This window comes from Apus apus, chromosome 23, assembly GCF_020740795.1.
Source record: "Apus apus isolate bApuApu2 chromosome 23, bApuApu2.pri.cur, whole genome shotgun sequence".
Lineage (NCBI taxonomy): Eukaryota > Metazoa > Chordata > Aves > Apodiformes > Apodidae > Apus > Apus apus.
In genome coordinates this window covers 6,228,080-6,248,894 of record NC_067304.1, presented here as the reverse complement: position 1 = coordinate 6,248,894, position 20,815 = coordinate 6,228,080, and the positions used below count along the sequence as shown (strand labels likewise).

General features: G+C 42.8%; 1 protein-coding gene across 3 annotated transcripts; it reads left to right on the top strand.

The window, feature by feature from the left end:
* The first annotated feature begins 26 nt into the window (after window positions 1–26).
* ST7L (suppression of tumorigenicity 7 like) lies at window positions 27–20,094 on the top strand. 3 transcript variants are annotated; one of them, XM_051638802.1, is made up of 16 exons: window positions 27–298; window positions 1,047–1,129; window positions 1,933–2,092; window positions 2,374–2,428; window positions 3,073–3,188; window positions 4,758–4,836; window positions 5,589–5,743; window positions 6,269–6,366; window positions 6,964–7,078; window positions 8,533–8,605; window positions 9,225–9,327; window positions 12,322–12,472; window positions 12,618–12,710; window positions 15,595–15,734; window positions 19,235–19,301; window positions 19,549–19,645. In XM_051638802.1, the coding sequence occupies exons 1-15, from the start codon at window positions 106–108 to the stop codon at window positions 19,286–19,288; spliced, it is 1,668 nt and encodes a 555-aa protein (XP_051494762.1). In that variant the 5' UTR covers window positions 27–105; the 3' UTR covers window positions 19,289–19,301; window positions 19,549–19,645. The 3 variants fall into 3 exon arrangements, with proteins under 3 accessions (XP_051494762.1, XP_051494763.1, XP_051494761.1); XM_051638801.1 differs by lacking the exon at window positions 19,235–19,301 and having other exon boundaries at window positions 86–298; window positions 19,549–20,094; XM_051638803.1 differs by lacking the exons at window positions 12,618–12,710; window positions 19,235–19,301 and having other exon boundaries at window positions 85–298; window positions 19,549–20,094.
* Window positions 20,095–20,815: the final 721 nt, after the last annotated feature.

Below are 20,815 nucleotides of genomic sequence, written 5' to 3'. Positions count from 1 at the left end.
GGGGGAGCGGGGGCGGCCCGGGGCGCGGGCTGCCCAGGCTGGCAGAGCCCGCCCCGCCCCGCGCTGCCCGCCCCGCCCCTGTCCCGGCGTTCCCCGGCGGCCGCCATGGCGGAGAGCGGCGGCAGCGGGCGGGGGCCGCCGGGCCCCGGGGCCTGCGCGGCGCTGCGGCGCTGGGAGCAGCTGCGGCGGGCGGCGGCCGCGCCCTGGGCCCGCGGGCTGCTGGCGGCGGCCGCCGGGCTCGGCCTGTTCTACGCGGCGCTGCGGGTCCCGCTGCGGCTCCGGGACAGCCTGGCGGCCGGTGAGGCGGGCCGGGAGGAGGCTGCCGCCGGGCGGGGCCGGGGCCTCCCGCAGCCACACACCCAGCACCTCAGCCCGGCCCGGGGCTCCGCGGAGCCGCCACCGCGGGGCGGGGACTCCCCGGTGTCCGCGGCTGCCGCCTGGGCCTGGCAGCCCCGGGGCGGAGCGGCGGGAGGCGCCGGGGGCGGCGGGAGGCGCCGGGGGCGGCTCTGCGGTGTCCGCGCTGCCCCGGGGCTGCCAGCCCTGCCCGCCGCTGCGTGTCCCCGCGGAGCCCCGCTCCCGTCCCGGGTCCCGGCGGCAGGAGCTGCCGGTTGTGGCGCCGTCCCGCCCGCGCTGCCCGCGGGTCTCCGGGCTGGGGCCGGGCTGGGCTAAAACCACGGGCAGGGAAGCGCTGGAAAACTGCCTTCCCTGCCCGTCAGCAGCGGGAGGGAGCGGGCTGGGGAGCGTGCGTGTGTGAGTGTAACTCGGAGCAGGGCAGCACGGTTCTGGTTTACGTTAGAATGAAGTCATGCTTTGAAGAACTTGCCCTGAGTTTTTAGATGGGCTGTAGAACCCAACTCGCTGTCATGGGCTGTTACAGAGAGAAAGTAGTAGATGGAAAGGATTCTGAAACAAAGTCATGTTATCTGTACAGTCATTAGTGCTGTATTCTATGTTTGCATAATATTTAATATGACACTGTTTAATAACAAGGTGTTTGTGTTTTTCAGTTCTGCCTGTTAAATATTTGTCTTTATTTCCTTTTACAGTGGCTGTTTTCTTAAGCACTTTGACTCCAAAATTCTACTTTGCACTTACAGTGACTTCATCTTTTATATCAGGACTGATATTTGTAAGTAGTCCACGTTTTGTAGCAGCTTCAGCTCCTCGGGGATGTTTTCGTTAGGGGTAAATGCAACTGGCTTCTTTTGGGATCCGACTCTAGAGGGTGCCTTTGTACTAGGAAGGAACTTGCTGTTTGGCATCTTCTCTGATGTGTTGTACCTGTGTTGTGCCTTGAGGTGACTGTGGAAAATAATTTGTGCTTCTAGGAAGTCTGGCTTCTTTTAAGGAGGGATGTGTCCACATATGTGTATACATACATGTTGGTATATACATACATCTATTAAAAATGCAAAATACACCTGCAAGCTCTGCAGACTTCTCTGTGTAAACAAAACACTGAGATTTTTATCTTTTTCAAGCTAGATAGTTAAGAGTTTAACTTTCCACCATATTTTTGGAGGGGCCTTTATGCACATGTCATTATGTTCCTATCTTAATAGTTTAGATGTGAAAATGAGCTAGTAATTCAGCCCCTCAGTGAGAGTGCACAGATGTGCCTGGCCTTGCACCAAACCAAGGGGCCACCCTTGCAGGGTCAGTTCTGACAGAGCAGCTGTTCCTGCAGTGACAGTTCTGTGGCACCACGTGCAAATCTGTTGGGTTAATCTTTATGTTCAGTGTTAGAAGCTCAAGAAAACGTCTCTTCTTGGCAATTAAACCCATTTACAAGAACGTGCTTCAGGAAGGTCACTTAAGGAGATAGATCCTGCCTGTGATAAGCCTTTTATGTAGGTCTTACAGGTGTGCCCTTGTTTATGTTGGAAGGGTCTTGCCTAAGGAAACCTCTGGTGCTTTCTTGTCCCCTGACAGGTGTTTGAGTGGTGGCATTTCCGAAAGTATGGCACGTCTTTCATTGAGCAGGTCTCTGTCAGTCACCTGAGGCCCCTCATCGGTGGGGCAGAGAACAGCCCTGCAGCACCAGCAGCATTCCTGGCTGGAGAGAATGAGACCAGCAGGCAGAACATGCCAGGTGATTGTTCCTGTGTCCCAGCAGTCTCCCTAAACTTGCAGGTGGCTGGTTCACATGAAATGGCTTTGACTCTACACTAGTGCTTGTAGTAGCTGGAGAAAGGCCTACATTTTCTGTTGTATTTGTTTAATAACAGCATGGATAAAGTAATAATATGTCTGGATAAAGTAAGAATATGTCTTTGATCTAACATAATCATTAAAATAATTTAGAAAATGTATTACACATTTAGCTAAAACTGTTTCAGTAACATTAGACATTTGCTACTTCTCTTTTTTCAGAGTGCAAAGTGTGGCGAAATCCTCTCCATCTTTTCAGAGGGGCAGAGTACAGCAGGTATGAATGATCTTACTTTCCACTGCAGATTTTTAAAGCTAATCAGGAGCATACACATCTTCACACTGCTTGCTCTAGTAGTAGGGGAGACAGCTGAGACTTGCAGTGTGGTAGGGGTGACAGGTGCCAGTCCTGTGTTAAAGAGGCACCTCTCCAAGCTTTGTCAGTTTCAATGTTCAGAATGCAAATACTACTGTAACATCACCAGGTTTTTTGAGAGTAAAGTAGGAGAAAAATATTCCCAGAATTACTTTCCTCCTCTTTTAAAAAACACCATGAAAGTCATGTTCTTACAGCTGTTACTACTTTAATCAGAGGTTGAGATCGTGATTCTGGATTTAAATTCTCTTTTATTAAATTGATACGGTTGTGTTATAAATACTGTGTTATTTCATAGGAAAATCTGCTTCCTCGGAAGCGAGTTTGTAAGCTGTGTAGACCTTTAGGATCAGAAAGACTTTCTTAACCTCTACACGAATCCTTCAGGTAACCTGTACAGATTATGGAACAGTAATACTCAAAAATGTCTGGTTAGTAGCTCCAGTCTTTGAATAATACAGATTTTCTGCACTGGCTTCATCCCCCTTGGTATCAGCATTGCTACTTATTAGCAGTGTCTCTTACTAAAATTTCTCCCTTTAAAGATACATGTGGGTGACTGGAAAGGAGCCTCTTACATACTATGACATGAATTTGTCTGCTCAAGATCACCAGAACTTCTTCACGTGTGACACGGACGCGCTTCGGCCCTCGGACACAGGTACCAGGGCGGGGGGGGCATCTCACCTGGAGAGCTGGGCTTTTTGGTAGACTTGATGTCAATTACTGTGTGACATTCTAGCCTTTCATTACTGCTTAGGAGGCTTAATGGGTGTCTTTAGTGAAAATATGGGTTTTTTTCCCTTGTGCTTTCCCTGCTGTTCTGAGGCTGTCGGGGTCCTGATGTATTTTAACATCTTGCACTTTTTAAAGAATCAACAGCACAATATTGAAACCTGGATTGCATTCTCAACAGCCAAAGACTTGCTCTTGTTTAAACCTTAGTAATGAATAGCTCAGTCTCCAGAATTTTTTCTCTGTTCCCTACATGTTTAGTGCAGAAAATGTTCTCTACCTGGTTCTTGTCAGACTAGGTGTGAACTCTTGTCAGTCTGTCACCTTCCGGAAGCCTCACCTGTCAGCTGGCTGGGACAGGCTTGGCATGAACCCCGTGTTTTTGTTTCACAAATGGAGTGTATTGTCTCGCTCACTAAGCCAAGACTAATATTTTGTTTCCAAAAGAAAACTCCAACATTTTTCCACCTTATTCTTGCTGGACAGCATAAGGTTTTGTTCCAAAAGAAACATGTATAGATTCTTCAGTTTGCTTATTGTACTTGAGATAGGCCAGATATGTAACTCCAGGAGTGTCAGGTTTTGGAGAGCTTTCAGACCTGTTCCTTGGTGTGAAGGCTATTAGTACTGCATAGAATATGGTAGCTCCAAGCATGTTGTTTTTCTTTTGCTAGAAGTTGGTTTTTCAGTTTGGGATTTCCCTGTTTCCATAATGACAGTGTAGTGGGGAGGGGTTTAGAATCATTACACTGAACTTTTGTTTGCTCCTTATCTGACTGTAATTTGGAGCTCATGTTGTAATTCAAACAACCCTTTTGAGTAGATAGATTTCACCCTTTTTAATTGTTCCCTGGAACACTTTCTAATAAGGTGATAAATTATTATAGTCTATCTTGAATTGGCTTTGCCATGTTATGCCACTCAAATGCGTTTTGTGAATTTCAAAAGAAACGGTTTGACCCTTGATGATCTGGTAGTTGCCTAAATACTTAAGTATGAAACTGTACCTATGCAAGACACAGCTTATTCTGTCTTTGTTTTCTTTGAAGTTCTATTTGAAAGCTTAAATTAAAACTCTCTATGCAGGTCTGTGCAAGAACCTGTGTTTAACGGTTGTTCCTGCCAAGCTTTCAACAAGTCTTGGAAAGTGTTTCCAAAAGTCTGGAGCAGTTTGGAAATGGTACATCTGCCTGGCTACATACCCTGCCTGGGCTGCTCAGTGTGGGGGTTCTGAGATGGTCAGTGAATGACCTGCCTGGTGGTGTTGCCTCTTCTAATTAAATTCAGGGTGTAATGAGAAGTTGTAAGATTCTGCTGCTTGTGGTAGCAACTCCTGCTGGAATTTAAACACTTGTGTCCTTTTCCCTGTAACTGTCTTATAGCAAACAGGAATTTGTGAACCCAAAGTGAATGTTCCTGCAGAGCCATGAGCAGCTGCCCCCGGGGGTTTCCCTAGTGCCACTTTCCTCACCTGCTTTTCCATGTTTTCCAACAGTTATGCAGAAAGCCTGGCGAGAGAGGAACCCTCAAGCCCGGATTAAAGCAGCCTATCAAGCTTTGGAGTTGAACAATGAGTAAGTTTAGAGGATGAGTTCAGTTGGTGAATTTCCAGTGTGAAGAGTTAAGTGGAGCGATGCTGAGCACACTGTCAGCTTAAGGGGGACATCTGGGACTGAGAGTTGCACATGGGGCTGTCAGTTGCACTGAAGTATTGAACTGCTCTATTAAAAAATAGCCATTATTCTCCCTTGGGGAAGTTTTTTTAAAAAAATATTCTTATCAGTAGCAATAAAAAATGAAAAATCTCAGATGTGTAGCAGTCTAAAGTGAGTATGAGATCATGTGTTCCAGAGGTGGCATTGGGGTAATAACTGTGTTTGGAGTTGACAGATGCCACTCGTGTAAGTGATGTGAAAACACAAACCAAAGAATTTAATGCATTTCTGTGATCTGTTTTGTTATGTGGCCTGGTTGGTTTTGCCTAAAATGTCTACCTCCTGGTTTTAAAAAAGCAAAGCAAACACAAAAAGCCTCTCCAGAGAATTACCAGAGTGTTTTTAATATTTGAAAGAAAATAATTTGACTTGCTGTTACAATTCATTCTTCTGTTCTTTCTCCAAATATGTGGGATTTATGTAAAATGGAAAAGGTTTCTGTTTTCCTGACACTATTTGAACTCAGGTCAATATTTTGGTACTTTAATATTGTCAATGCTTAGATATTAAACATAAATGAAAACTGCCCAGTTCTACTGCTTTTAACACTTACTCAAAAAATACTAAACTTTCTCCCTTGAGAGTAATTGGTGGGCTTTTCCTTATTACAGTTGTGCCACTGCATATGTGCTCCTGGCTGAAGAAGAAGCAACAACTATTGTGGATGCTGAGAGGTATTTCAAGCAGGCTCTGAAAGCAGGAGAAATGATTTACAGGAGGTCCCAGAACTGCCATTCCCAGAGTCCTCAACATGAAGCACAGCTGAGTAAGCTCTTCTGAATCACATAAACTCTTGTTTTTGTGTGAGCAGAAATTAAAAACTAGTTATAATTCAGGATTCTGGTTTTATTCCCAGTTCAGTGAGGTAGTTCCTGCTACTGTAGCTGTGCTGTGCATGGTGTGTGCTGTGTGACCTGGTGCAGTACCCACATAAATCTAACAAGTGGCAGTTGTGCTGTGTGCTCATCGTGGGTTGTCTCACTGACCTGATCTGGGAAGGCTGCATAGACAGAGACGGCTAATGAAGCAATTAGTGCCTGTCAGTAGCACCTGCTTTTATCCCACCCGACACTTCAGGGAAAAACGAAGGAGAATTTCTTGTCATTTATCCTAGGAAAAAGTTTTTGGCATTGCTCTGGATTGGCCTTGCTAGGGACAACAGTAGTAATTAATTTGTGCTTTTACATGTGGGTGGGGAAAGCTTGTGGGGTTTTTTCTGGGAGAAGTGGTGAGAGAGGGAGAGTGAGAGAAGGATTGAAACTGATGGACTAATTTTTTTCTTTTTGATCAGGAAGAGACACCAATGTATTGGTGTATGTGAAAAGGAGACTGGCAATGTGTGCCAGAAAACTTGGAAGAATACGAGAAGCAGTAAAAATGATGAGAGATGTAAGTAAAAGAAAAGTTATCAACTCCTGTTGTTTTCAGTCACATTGTCTGAATTGGCATTTAAAGTTCCTTTCTAGGCAACATAGTTAATCAAATTGAATTATTTTGCAATGAGATTTGCACATAATGATTCTGTGGGTTTTTCTGAGAACAGTTTTTTAAGTTTCTACCTGCAGATTTTAAATTTGTGTTGTATGATGTCATATGTTCACAGTTCTTTGCTTCATGCTGGACTTAATGACTAATGTGTCAAAATAGCCAACTTTATACTTCATCATTTTTCTTTCACTTGCCCAACGTGTATCAGGAGTTATTTTTACTGGCCAGAAGAACTGACTGTGGGAGGTGTGTGAATTTGGACTGAGAGCATGTCGTATGAACCTCATGCTTGTTTCCTTGTAGATGAATATAGGAAAAAAATGGTGCCTTCCAGGTAGAAACAGAGCAGGTCTTTTTGTTCTGCTTTTGTGCCGGTTTCTAACACCAAGAGAACAGAACACTGAAAAAGCTTATGTTGTACTGATTTCTGTTAAGTATTTCAGGGATTCAAGTGAAATTCTGGAGGTATCTAATTTATTTCTTCTTACTGATTTGCAGTTGATGAAAGAGTTTCCACTTCTCAGCATGCTGAATATTCATGAGAACCTCTTGGAGGCACTGCTGGAGTTACAGGCTTATGCAGATGTCCAGGCAGTTTTAGCAAAGTATGATGGTAAGAAACTCCAGGTGGGAAACATGGTGGGTTTGTATAAAAGCAAAGGGGTGGTGGGCAAGGTGTGTCTGTCCCAAAGCAGATGTCTGCCCATGACCTCAGCTAGTCAACTAAATTCCCTTCATTGGTGACAAATGGGTGCTTCCAGAGTGGGACTCCAAGTTGACTTGTTTTGGATGATGAAGTCAAATTTAGGCAAGCTAAATTGCACATTAATTACTTATTTTATTTTTAAGTTACTTAGAATCTGTAAAGAAATCTTGGAGTTCACTTTGCTTCAATTCAAGGATTATAATTATTTTTGTTACATTCCACCTAGACTGTGCCCACATTGTTGGGCGATGAGGTGCTGCTGTCAGAGCTGTCCTTCAGATCACCTTCAGAATGGAGGGACAATAGAAGCAGTGTTTTATGGCAACTTTTCCCTGTCCTTGGGTGTGTTCTCTCGTGTCTCTGTTCTTTATTGCTTCAGGGAATCAAAAGTATGATATTCTTGCCCAAATCCTGTGGCCATTCTAGCAGCCTGCTCCTGGTGCTTGACCATCCATGTTTTTCTCTGGATTCTTACTAATTTAACAAAACCATTTGCTCATTTCCTGTTGCTTCTTCATGTTAACATCAGGCATTGCAACACTTTTTCTTAAGAAAGGGTTGCTGATTTTTTTCCTCAGCATCTGGAAAAGTGAGTATGAGCTTCAAGCTCTCTGCAGCACCCCTGTGTTTTGCTTGACACGACAGCCAGACATCTAGTAAGTGATGGACAAGCCCAGGATGGGATTTACAAAAAAAGCAAGAGCCATCTGACTATACACAACATGGTACTTGGAATTAGACCCCAGACTTTGTCTGCTTTTTAAAGTAAACTTGTACTGTGGAGTGCTAACCTTCTAATCTATAATTGTCAGCTCAAACTTGCCCTCAGATATTCTACAAAACCTACAACTAATAGAATTTTTCCCCATGAAACTGGAGAGGGATGGAAAGTGCATTTTCATTAAAATTTGTCTACCTGTCTCTATTGTAATGGTTTTGGTCAGCTTCTTGTCAGTCTTTCAGTGTTACGTAAAACTGTTCACGTGCAGTTGCCAAATTAGGTAAAGATTAGAAGATTATTTTAAACCTTCATGGGTTAATATAGGAAAAGTACCGTCTTCTTAAGTGTGTATTTACACATGCATTTCTCCTTGAATTCAGTTTCAGTGTCTTGGTACGTTTAGAAGAAAAAAAATTACACTTTACACATAACTACAACTCCCAAGTTTTTAATCTGAGACTGAGTGGTGACTAGAGAGAGGCTGTGCAAAGAAGTTCAGAGTTTCTAATCATAGCTGAAATGTTCCAGATGTTACATTCATTGTCTGCCCAAGTAAAAATCTTTAAGCTCAAAGGATGTGGGTTGAAAATGTTTGTCTTGCCTTGGAATCCTACAGCTTAATTATTTTATTTTATTGTAGATATCAGTCTTCCAAAATCGGCAGCAATATGTTACACAGCAGCCCTGCTAAAAGCCAGAGCTGTTTCAGAAAGGTGAGAAGCATATTTGTGAAAGCAGTGGTTTGTTGCTCATCTTGGCTTATGCTGTAAAATAAGAATTTAAAAGGTCCAAATCCAATAGGTACCACTTACATTTCTGAGAGCATTTATATATGTGTGTGTGTAGTTAAATGTAACTTAAAGGTTCTTTTGAGCATCCGTGAAGTTAATAAAGGTGAAGAGGTGTTTCAAGGGCCCCTATACACACGTGCTCTTGTACAAATTTTGTTTTCAGTGTCTTGTTATGTTCAGCAGTTCTTTGGTTTGTGGGTTGGGTGCAGGCTGTCCATGCTGGCATTGCACTTGGATTCTGGTCCCTGTGCACAGCTGGCTGGGGCCCTACCTCGAGTAGGTGAAGTTGTAGCAACCCTTCCAAGGACTGGACACTGAGTTGCCTTTTGTGATTGACATGAAGCATCAAAAAATTAAACATAACTTTGTCATAGGACATGGATGACAGTTGAGATACCTAAATTAACTTCAACATTTGTCTCCTAGAAGGCTTTGTTTATCTTGGTAGATCAGACAATTTATAGTGAACTCCAAGCTTGCAAAACAAGTAACACCTGGTTAGCATTTATTGCTTTTGTTCAGCATGGGTTTTTCCCTTCAGGTTCTCCCCAGAAACTGCCTCCAAAAGAGGGCTCAGTACAGCAGAAATTAATGCTGTGGAAGCAATTCACAGAGCTGTGGAATTTAACCCTCATGTTCCAAAGGTAAGAGTGTTTCCTATTGGACCACTTTTTATTGTCTTCTGAAAAAAGCCATGATATGTTATCATCTGGTTATTGGAGCCTTTCTAGACACGTGTTTTCTTGAAATTGGTTAAAACTCCAGCTGTGGAGTTGTTAATATTTGTATCATAAATGTTTGGTGGCCAGAAGTAGTTCTTTGCAGTAGGTGATGACCAAACACAGTTTTCTCCAAAAAACTTAAACTCAACATTTTCTGACTCATTGGAAAATCCAGTAATGTATAATTGAAGGCCCCTTATTGGGTAGGGGTAAGCATTAATAAATACACATTCAGATATTTAAAATCCGTGAAGCCAGGTTAAGTTCTCCAAACAATAACCACTCATAATGTTTCAAAACACCCTATTCTGCTGCACTTCCAAGCGTGGCTCCAGAACTATGGTTATTGAAAGATCTACAGTCAGTTATTTTCTTTGTCCACGTGTAAACAAGATTAAGAGTCAATATGGCTACAGCAATTTAATGTCTGACATTAAGTGGCCAAGGTACAGGCTGTTCCGAGCCCTGGGTGAAAATTAAGTCTTGTGTTGCTTTTTCCTGGGCTAGTACTGGTGATGCATTCAGTTTGAAACCTTGAATGCAGAAGGTTGGCTTAGTCCTGGACCTAATCCTCTGCAAATGATGGTGGAGTCCGAGTGACTGTTGCTGTGAAGGCTGGAATGATCCAGCCGCTCTGCTCTGTCTGCCTGTCCAATCCAATAGAATGTGCACTGAGAGAGCTAATTGCTGGGAGAAATTGCTGCTTGTTTGCATGACTGATCAAGAGCGTAGCAAGTTCATTTCAGACAGTCTCAGACAGATTTTTCTTTAGCCTCTGCCTTTAGGGGGAGAAGATTATAATGCATTATCATTATCTGAAAGTTCTTTTATTTTGTGTATCCTCCAGTTGTTTCAGGAGCCTCACACACCTTTTTAAAGAAGTTAGATATGATTTCCAACAGGCTGTTTGCAAAATATATTCCATAGTTCTACAGACAATCACAGAAACCAAGTCCAGGTTGCAGTAATTTAATCTTCTAATTGTATACCTATCCAGTCACCTTCATGGTTGTTTTTTTTATTTCAATACTGCCTTAAAACTGATGTATGAGATGGCAGGGAAGAATTGTATGGGTGCTGGCTGCCTGGACCTCATAGTCAAAGCAGACAAGTGAACAAGGGCACAAACAAGTTAAGTAACTTGCCCAGTGGGTAACAGAGGAATTGTGGGGAAGAAAATGTGTTTTTTGAATTTGCAGTCTGTTCTGTCCCGTGGACTAAAAGTCAATGAGTAAAGGAGAAGTCCTTTGTTCTTGCATCTAATGAAAGGGGTTATCTTTGCACATAACGTCATTTTGCATAAGGAAAATAAAATAATGGTTGTTTCTCTTTGTTCTGAGTTATGCTTTTACAAGGATGGGGTTTGTTTGGAAAGTTAGGAAGGCGAGAAAAATGGTGCTCAAACTATTTCAAATCAGGGACCTGTAACTGCGTGTTGGTAACGTCTGGAGCAATCATTTCCAGTCGTCATCTGAAGATCATCCATGTTTTTGTTGTGCAGAAAGACTTCCTTAAATCTGTATGTACCGAGGCACTCTCAGCACTGATACCTTGCCTGCTTTATGGTTAAACATGGGCTTGAAAACCTGCCAGAGTGTGGAATTTCAGTGTTGCTGTGGGGAGCTGGGCGCAGGGGCGGCTGCATCCCGGTGCTCCCCGCAGCCCTGCAGTGGGAGGGTGGGCACTGCAGAGCATCAGCAGGCAGGGCAAGGGTCAGATATTTGAGACCATTTTCCCACAGAAGCCCTGTGTGAGTGATCCTTTACTGTGTTAAAAAAGTAAAAAAAGGGGGGGGGGAAATTGAAGAGGATTAGAGGGGATTAGCAAGAATATTACCCTCTGGAGTGCAGGCCCAAGGCACTAAGAGAAGAACCTAGCCAGGCAGTAAATGTGCTTTATTTGGCCAGGGCACAACCCCTCCTGCATTCCTTCAAGAACCTGAATGGGAAAAGTTAAGTCCTCAAACTGGATTAGTAAATAATCTCATAGTTTGTGGCATCTGCTGAAATAAATCGGTGAGTTAGCTGCATTCTTACACTTTGGGAGACAGTCAAAGGAATTGCCAGCTACATTGATCAAAGATGTGGATTAACTTTGGCTGTTATTGAATGAGACACTATATGCTGGGAGAGAACAACTCGCAGGTAAATTGTAGAGCTGAAACTGTCACTTCATTCTTGTAAAAATTATTCATCTCTTTAAAAGCTAAGCTAAAATGAATACCTGTCTTTTATTAATGTACCATGTGAAAACAAAATTGCATGTCCTGTGTTTCAAGGGAAATGGAAAATGATTAATCCTTGTGTTCTTTGACCCTTCTGTGCATCAGCTATTCTGCTGTTGTGGGGAGAAGGCTGAAATTGAAAAAATACAAAATCAGAGTTACTTTGTGGTAGTCCAGGAAAAACACATTAAAACAAGATTTTTCTGGTTTATTCTTCCTTGGGTTAGCACACTGACACTTTCTGGTTTGCTAATCATCCTTAAGTGCTAACAAGTACTTAATGTCCTGCATTTAAACTTTCAGTGATTAAATGATGAGCAAAAATACCATTTTTAAAATATTTTTTTGTTATTCTAAACTTGTAGCTCATTGGTGTTGTACCTGCAGCATTATACTTTATGTATATTCTACAGGAATGTATTTTCATTTTGCCATGCTGAAGATGTGTTTTTTCCTCCCTAATATCTTGTGTGTGAAAACCCCAATTTAAGAGTCTTACTCGGGTGTGTGTTTTGGTGCTTTTCCCTTCCCATGTGAGTACAGGTACCTGCTGGGCCAGGAGGGCTTCACCAGGTGTTAGTTGGTCCCTGTGGGATACGCTCCGTTGTGCCTCAAATGATCGTTTCTGTTTCACAGCTAAAGATTTTGGAATATTCCATGTAACAAAGTGTGCTTTCTGTTCTTCCTTTCAGTATCTACTAGAAATGAAAAGCTTAGTGCTGCCTCCAGAGCATATTCTGAAACGAGGGGACAGTGAGGCAGTAGCATATGCCTTTTTTCACCTCCAGCACTGGAAGAGGATAGAAGGGGCTCTAAACCTGCTGCACTGCACATGGGAAGGCAGTAAGTATCCCTTCTTGGTTTATTTTTTTCCTGTCCAATAGACTCCTCTCTCTGCTCTGTTCATCTCAAGCACGATTGGTTCTCTTCGTGAGAAGCTGGTCACTTGGTTTAGATGTAGGTCTAATGTCACTCCCTCTTCTTTCAGCGTTTAGGATGATCCCATACCCGTTAGAGAAAGGTCATCTTTTCTATCCCTACCCAAGTTGCACAGAAACAGCAGACAGAGAACTGTTGCCAAGTAAGTGGTTTCTAAGCAGTAATGATAATAAAACAGAAGCTAAGGATGTGCAGTTTGTGGTATTCTGTATTTACCTTACTGTGATATTTTAGTTTGAGCTTCCTGTGAAGGGGGCTCAGCTATTTGTTGATGTCCCTCCTGAGACATCCTGAAGCACTTGGCGTGTGTGTGTGGTGAATGTTGGCTTGACTCTGTCACAGCCAAGTCCTCCAGAGGTGAAGGTTCTGTGCAGTGTGTTCAGACTGAGTTTGGCCAACTTTGAGAACAACAAAATGGACCAGTTCTTTAAATTCCTTCTTTTAAAAGAAGTCATGCATTTGACTGCTGTTGGAGAGGAGCTGTCTCCTTTCAGCGAGGAATAAATGCGTGGTTCCAGCCCTGCACCCAGGAAACCAGTGGAACCTGGCTCTGATCAAATCAAGAATCCTTGGTTTGTCTGTATCTTCATATAATATGTATGGCTTTCTTTCCTTACTTCCCTGGTACATATTTGTGTGCTGGTCATTATGCTTCCTGGAGATTTTCATCCATGTAGGTATTTGTATGGATTTACACTGACTCTTGACACTTAACAGTAACTTCTCCAGCTGCCCTTTACTTCAAGATTACTTTATGCAGTTTTGATCCTACATGTTTATTTTCTTTAGGTAAGGCAAACAAACTCAGTAGGGCCTGTGCTCATCGTATTTATGAAGATAGCATTAATTTAGATTAGAATTGGACTGTTAATTGTACAAGTTAATAGGATTCCTTTGGGGGTGAGTGTCCACATCATGAAGAAATGCAAGTCCCACGGGGCTGGAAGGGGCTACTGCAAAAGCAGCAACAGACCCACTGAGACTGCAGCTGTGGAAAGGAAAAGTACACATACATGTTTCTATTTAAAAGCCTGAGGTTATATTTAAAATGTGTAATTTAAATTTGCCCCCAGACTGCTTTAAATTACTCATTTCTCACTTATGCAGGATATTGCACAAGGAATTCCTTGGTTAGCAACTAACCCTAAATTGTAGACTTCCCAGCCTAATTAAACACCAGCACATGCAGATATTTCAACACGATCACTCACGCATTCCTGTTATGTTTTAAATATAAAACTACCCATAAATAAATTCATCTTAACACTTTTATTGCAGTATTTCCTTGAGAATTCCTGACACTTCATTTAAAAAAAAATATTTAAAATAATGTTGACCAAATCAATGATTCAAAAATCCTGTATTGGTCTGACTAGTAACGATTCTCAAATGGCTGTGAAAGTACAGAATTATCTTTAGTTTTTCTTACCTACTTTGGATTTGATTTTGATTTCCCAATGTGGAAAAAGAATCCTTTCTATTTTTTCTTTTTCTTTTTCTTTTTTTTTTTTACATTTTCCTAACTTATGTCAGGACCTTTCCTAAATTATCTTGCTTGAGGTTTTAAAAACCAGGTGAGTTTCTACATAGTATGAGAGCACAACAGTGTTCCTTAGTAGGCCAGTGGTTCCTCTGGCTACTCAGTGCAGTGTGTTATAGTCATGGTGTCCCACAGCCTGGCTGGGTTGGGTGCATGCTTAGGTGAGCTCATAATCCCTGGGGCATCATTCAGCATCTCTGATGGGCATTAGACATGGAACTCCAAAAGTTCTACTTAGTTGTGCTCTAAAATCATATACTTAAAAGCAAAACAAAGCCCCAGCACTTGGCCATTAATGAGTTGCAAGAGCACAAGGCACTTTGGCTTGCTCTGACAGTGGTGGCTTTCCTGTGCCAGCATTCAGGAGCAGTAACTGGGAGGGTCAAGTGTCTCTTTCCTCCTCAGGCTTCAGTTTAAAAATGAATACAATTGTATTTTCTTGTTTTACAAAAAGGCTTGCTTAAGTTTTGAGGCTTTTCTTAGGTTTAAAAATGGCTTGTCAAGAAGTGTGCAGCTATATCATCATTACTTTTGTCTATAGAAGTGATTTTTTTTTTCTTCATTCAAAACCGCTTTATAATCCTTGGATAAAGGAGCTGCAGGTATGCAGGGCCAGTAATTGCAAATTCACCAAAAAGGTCCTCAGCTACTAACCAGTGGTGTCTTGAGTGCTGAAAGCTCAGTGTGGCAGCTCCATGTGCCAGCCCTAGGCCTGTCTAATCACCTTCTTTTGGTTTTGTTAGCACAGATTGGAAATTGCAAGGAGCTGCTATGTACAGAATTTATAACCTAGTCCTGGTACTGGTTTTTTTGAGGTCTGCTCTGTCAGCTGCTCTGAAAAAATTTACTGTAGCCTACCAACCAGAAATCTTGGAAGAGTATTAAGGAGCTCCCTTGCATGTGTATGTAGCATGATGGTAGTTTTGTACTTGCTGAGCTTCATGCAGGCTGGGGAGATTTGCTGTGCTCTCCAGGTAACAGGATTAATGCTTCAGGGGTTTGAAAACACCTGAATTGTTTAAATGGGGATAGGTAGTTCTGACAGGTTGTGAATTTTACAGTTCTTACCTCCATCCTGATGAGAGAGGAGGTACCAAAAGCAAAGCCAGATGAAATGCTTCCAAAACTCAGCCTGTGCAAGTGAGAGAGAATAATAGAATCACAGAATCATTTTGGTTGGAGAAGACCTTTAAGGTCATCAGGTCCAACCACTAACCCAGCACTGCCAAATTCACCACTAAACCATGTCCCTAAAAGATTTGTAATATAAAGATGTAATGACTATTAATAATTAAGCATTAATGTAGGGAGAAATTTTAAAAGAAGTTTAAGTACTAAGACCTAAGGTGCTGCACAGTAGCTTTGAATCCACACTTAGTCCTTCTGAAAGTCTAGAACGGAGTCACAAGACTGTGTAAATAATTCAGAAATTATCAAATATCCTTGATTATCAAACATCAATGTTCTTAATTTTTTTTCCTTTCAGCATTTCACGAAGTCTCCGTGTACCCACAGAAGGAGCTTCCCTTTTTCATCCATTTCACAGCAGGCCTGTGCTCCTTTTCAGCAATGCTTGCCCTCCTCACACACCAGTTCCCAGAGCTGATGGTCATTTTTGCTAAAGCTGTAAGTACTGGGGCTTGCTGAGGCAACTTATGGGATCTTTGGGAGTTTGGGGGTCCATGGTGAAGTAGGCTCTAGTACCCATCTCCTCTGTCCCTCTCTCTGCTCTGCTCCTTTTAGGGTTTCTTTGCCTTGCTTTTCTGTTAGTGCTGCTGCCTGTAACCCTCTCATCTTTCCCTGGACTCTGAAATCTGTGCTGACTACCCGGACAGAGGGAGAAACTGCATAGGCAGCTTCCCCTCCCACCCCAAACAGCCATGGGGTGTGTTTGGCCTTCCTGGTACTGTGGATCTCATGTAAATGAAGAGCTCTGAACTCTCAGGGAATTGCTTATTCTGGCTTCCCTGGTCAAACAGAGGGTGAAGGGTGTTTCTTGCTATTGTAGAACAGCAGGTAATGGAGACCCTCATTAGGTAAGGCTTTTTTCTCAGGAATACTTTGCTCCTGAAGGCATTGGCCTTACTAGTGGTTCTAGTCCACAGTGTCCAGGTCATGGAGGTCTGAGTGGGGCCTCATTTCCACACAGTTCTGTTGATCTTTATGTTGGAAAATGTAGTTGGACAAGCCAGTGACGAATTTCAGTGCTGCTCATAATTGGCTGGGTTCGTAGTAACTAGGGTCTAACTATCTGCTTGATTAATTCTGTAAGGACTGCATTAGCAAAGTTGTATGATTTCCAAAGAGATACAAGGTCAAATGTTATGCTAACAAAGAATTGCTTGGTGAAGTTCTCTCTGCTGGGTTTCTTGTACCAAAAAAAGACTTTGTACGAGTTAGTTGGCTCTGCACAATGGCATTTTGAATGTCAAGTGACATGTCCAAGTGTGGGCAAAAAAAAAAATCCCAGAGCTTGGTAATTTGGCAGTTTATTTCAGTTATTTTCCACAGGAAAAGTTAAGATACTGTGTTCTGTTAAAAAGATGATCAGGAAACATGCATATCACTGCATCCTCCAACCAAGCTGCTTGCAGTGGTGGCAGGCACGGAGGGCTTCTTGCTGCTCACTCTGCTAGTTTAATACTGGAAGAAGAGGAAACTTTTCTAAAGGAAACTTTTTCCTGTGTATTTAATTATTTCCAGTATTTTTTCATGATACTGTGTTTTCAGTTATTTAGATACAGTACTTTGAGGTAATAAAGTTCTAGATGGTAGATACCTGGAGTGCTTTGGCATTAGGAAAAAGTGATACAAAATGTATTCCCAACAAGTTATTGAATTTCCAGCAAATCTAGAACACGGTTTTAGGAATGACAATTGAACAGTATTATGTATATGGAATTTTTCACTGTAAACCTCTAAGTGGCTTAAATATGACTACTGAGATGACATTTCAGTTGCTTCTTAATCAAAGTGGTGCTTCCAGCAGTTGGCTCCCCAGCAGTTGGCTCCCCGGCCAGCTGCGTGCCTCCGAAGGCTCTGAAGAAGGCGAATACCTTCCTATTGACTTGAAAAGTCTGCGTTTACATATTTTCATTTGTTAGTGCTTGAGTTTGTTTCCTCTGCAATAAATCATGGGGTAAACCTTGGCAAATTGCTAAAAATACTCCAAGTGGCCAATAATCACAATCTAGCACTCCCCAGCTCCAGCGCGTGCAGCGTTGCAGCACCGGCAGCGCCCGCTCCCCCCCCAGCCGAGGGTCCCGGCGCCAGGGGGATTTGCCTTGTCCTGCCCAGGTGGGAGGGCTGAGGGCACTGGGGACTGGTGCTGGCAGCAGTGCTTAGCACTTACCATCCCCTTAGAGCCAGCTGTGGCTTACTAGTTCTCTTGAAACTCAGACTTCCCTTTGCCAACGGTCCTCCTGGGTGGGGGCAGTGGAGCTGGCCGTGGCTGTGGGGCTGTGACCTGCAGGACGAGCACAAGTGCTGGCAGTGGGCAAGAGCTCAGCCTTACTGTTTGGTTTCAGCTCTGCTTCTTAAGTAGTTGCTGTTCAGAATTTCCTCAGTAAGTGACAGAAGGGAGAAGGTATGCAAAAGGGATGACAATAATTACACAGTTCACTGAGTGAGCTGAAAAATACTGTTACATAAAACAACTTTTGTTGTGTCACAGAAACTGTAGACAAAAGGACCTGATTATTTTTCCATTTTATTTTTTATTAATTACAAGGTTGGAGGGCTGGGTGGCTATTTATCATCTTCCAGAAGTGATGTTGCACAATTCCTTCTGTAATACAAAGACACTGAGAAGTTTGCCTTTGAGAAGACTAAAGATGCAGAATGACAGCAGGCACTGTAAATATTCTGAGAAGTTCCTGAAAACAACCAACATGCTTAACTTTCAAGCAAATCAGCCCCATTTTTTAAGTCCAAATCTTATGCTACTGGAATAGACCAGTATTAGTTTAATGTTAAAGCATTGAAAAAAATATTGTGGCAGTGTTCCTGCTGAATCCTACTGAAAACAACTCCCTTGTTCAGGGAATTGGACAAAATCCTAAGACAGTCCATGTCCCAGGGTGTTTTGATATGGATCACTTGATATTTTCACAACAAAGAAAGAAGTCATGGGACTTAAAAATTGGTGAATTTTTTATGATTGCAAGATTAGGAGAAAACATTTCTAATTCTGGTCATTCTGTAGTTCCCTGTTGGAGGATTCCTTGCCATTTTTCTGATAGCAGCCACCTAGAGACAGTAAATAGGACTAAGCAAAGCTCTGTCTGGCAAGCCCTGCTTTCTGTGACACTCTGCTTTGCTTTCCCAACAAATCCCCCTACCACTTTCCCCAAAGCTCATTAAGTGAGACTGGAGAATTAACTTTTTAGCCAGCTGCTGAACTTTTCATATTTATAAACACTTGAGTCTTTTGCTTATCTAAGAGAAAATGTGTATAGTTTGGAGATGTGCACTTCCCTGCCAATGTGTAATGAGTGGTTCTACACTTCATAGAAAAAAAGCCTGAATTTTCCTGTCACAGCTGAGTGTGGATGCCAAGGGCAAAGGTTTCTTGCCTTGCTAATCTACATCTTAACTCATGCACTTAATGTGAAGGTGCCACACGCAAACAGGCAGGGGAGAAGCTGGCTGCAAGGAAAGGCTCCTGCGCTGCTGTGTTATGTTTTAAAAGCCTTTTTAATGTAATATTTGAGGTTCTGATAGAAGCCAGGAGGGCCCAAGTAAAACCCTCAAAGTAAATGAGTCCTGTCATTGCTGCCTTGTGAAAAGAGGGTTTGTATGAGGATAACTGGAATCCCAGGGGAATACTTGGGGGATGGGTTGAGAAGGTGCAGAGGAGTTTGCACCATTTGTTTTAGCCTAATCTTTATTTCTGGAACGCATCTAGAGTATGGATCCTGTCTGGAGGCATGGGCTGGTCTTGCTGGATGGTCTGTTCAGTTTTCACACGTTTAAGTCTATGAACTGTAGATAATCCATGTCTGATGCCCAAGAAAACGTGCTGCCCTCCTGCCCAGTGTGTTCCACACTGGAGCTGCAGTGCTCAGGGCAGCGGGAGGAGCTGGAGCATGAGGTCCTAACCCCCCTGGCCCTCTGCTTGTCCCCAGGTGCTGCGGGTGCTGTGGCCTGTGAGTGCTCCCAGTGTCCTGGCCTCCAGCTGAGCACGCCAGCCAGGTGAGCGGACAGGGCAGGAGCCTTGGCTTCCCACAGGGTTTTGTTGTGTTTTTTTTTTTCTTCTTTTGTGTGTCTGGGCTGATATTTAATGATCACTACAAGCCTATTTTGTGGCGTCAGTGTTGAGGGAATTGCAGCTCTGTTGCCTGGAGGGTGGTTTCTTGTTCATACCTTGGGCCTGTAACCATAAAACCATATATTGGTTTTGAAAGTGAGCTAATTTGTTGTTCTGTTCTGTTTCTTCCAGTGCTTTGGGACTCTGCACCCTTCAGCTTCCTTGTGGAAAACATCAAGGTCCTCCTGCTGTCCAGTCTCTAGCATCTGCTGACTCCAGTGTGGCTGGGGGGTGTTTCTGTGGTGGTTCAGTTCCATGGTTGTTCCTTTCCTTGTTCTCACAAGCCTCCCCCAGCTGGTTAGCTGACCCCTAAGCATGGGGGCGCAGAGTAGAAGGCTGTGCTGTTCAAACTGGTGTCTTTGACAGGCTTCCATGTTGGTAGTGGTGCTTAATGTACGAATTTCTTCTTTGGCCTTGGTCTGTAATCATCTAAGAAAATAGTTTTTGTTGAGCAATACCTTATTGCTCTCTGAATCTCCTGTACAACTGGAAGCTAATACTTCCTCTGAAAGAAAGGAGACGATGCAAACTGAACAGATGTTTGGAATATTGACACTTCCTTCTCAGCTGCAGATGCACCAGATGATTGGCTTAGATTTAATTTTATAAGCCGTTTTCAAAATATTTGTTAACAGCAAAGTATGGTTCTGCTTTCTTTATTAAAAGATTGCTGCTTAACACATTGACTTTGTTGACTTCTTAAGTGTCTGTTTAGTGTAGATTACAGTGTGCAAAGATTTTATTCTCTGTATCCTGTTAGCTTGGGTTATGCAAGGAAATGGTAGCATAAACTCCTCTATCTCATATTGTTACTTCTTTAGATTTAACTGCACCTTTTGTCTTTCAAACAACTTTACCTTCAAGAACAGGATGGTTTCTGAAAGTGCCAAAAGTGGTTGTGATATCTGCATGGGTGTCTGTTTGGGAGACCTGAACTTTAAAATGTTATACCAAAGGGCTGTTGTTATCAAGACTTGAAGAGAACTGAGATGTGGAGCATCGTTCAAAGGAGTTGCTTCATATATGGACCAGCCACAGGGGTTTGTTTACTGCAAAGGTGAAAAGATGGCTGTGGCAGCCAAGTGGTTTGAGGTAATTGGTGTGACCTCCATCTCCTCTCTCCCCCATTAGAGAGAAAATTTCAATTTTTTCACATCTGTCTCTGCTGCTCAGTGCTGAGGAAGCAGAGTCATGTTAGCTAAGGCTTCTTGAAAGTGGAAATTATAGAAATAACACAGGTTTGTGGATAAATGATAATTCTGAACATGTGAAAACTTGTCCATCTTCCATTTTGCAGCTAAACATATCCTTACCAACAATAACTAGGGAGATTTTGCATCTTAAATCTCCACTGCTCTTTGTGCAGGAGTGATGTAAGCTGTGACATTGATGGCTTCTT

Excerpts from the sequence above, each read along its gene's own strand:
- ST7L (XM_051638801.1), top strand. The coding sequence starts at position 106 with ATGGCGGAGAGCGGCGGCAGCGGGCGGGGGCCGCCGGGCCCCGGGGCC. Across the intron at positions 9,328-12,321 it reads TTAACCCTCATGTTCCAAAG|TATCTACTAGAAATGAAAAG; the intron begins GTAAGAGTGTTT and ends TCTTCCTTTCAG. Across the intron at positions 12,473-12,617 it reads GCACTGCACATGGGAAGGCA|CGTTTAGGATGATCCCATAC; the intron begins GTAAGTATCCCT and ends CTCTTCTTTCAG.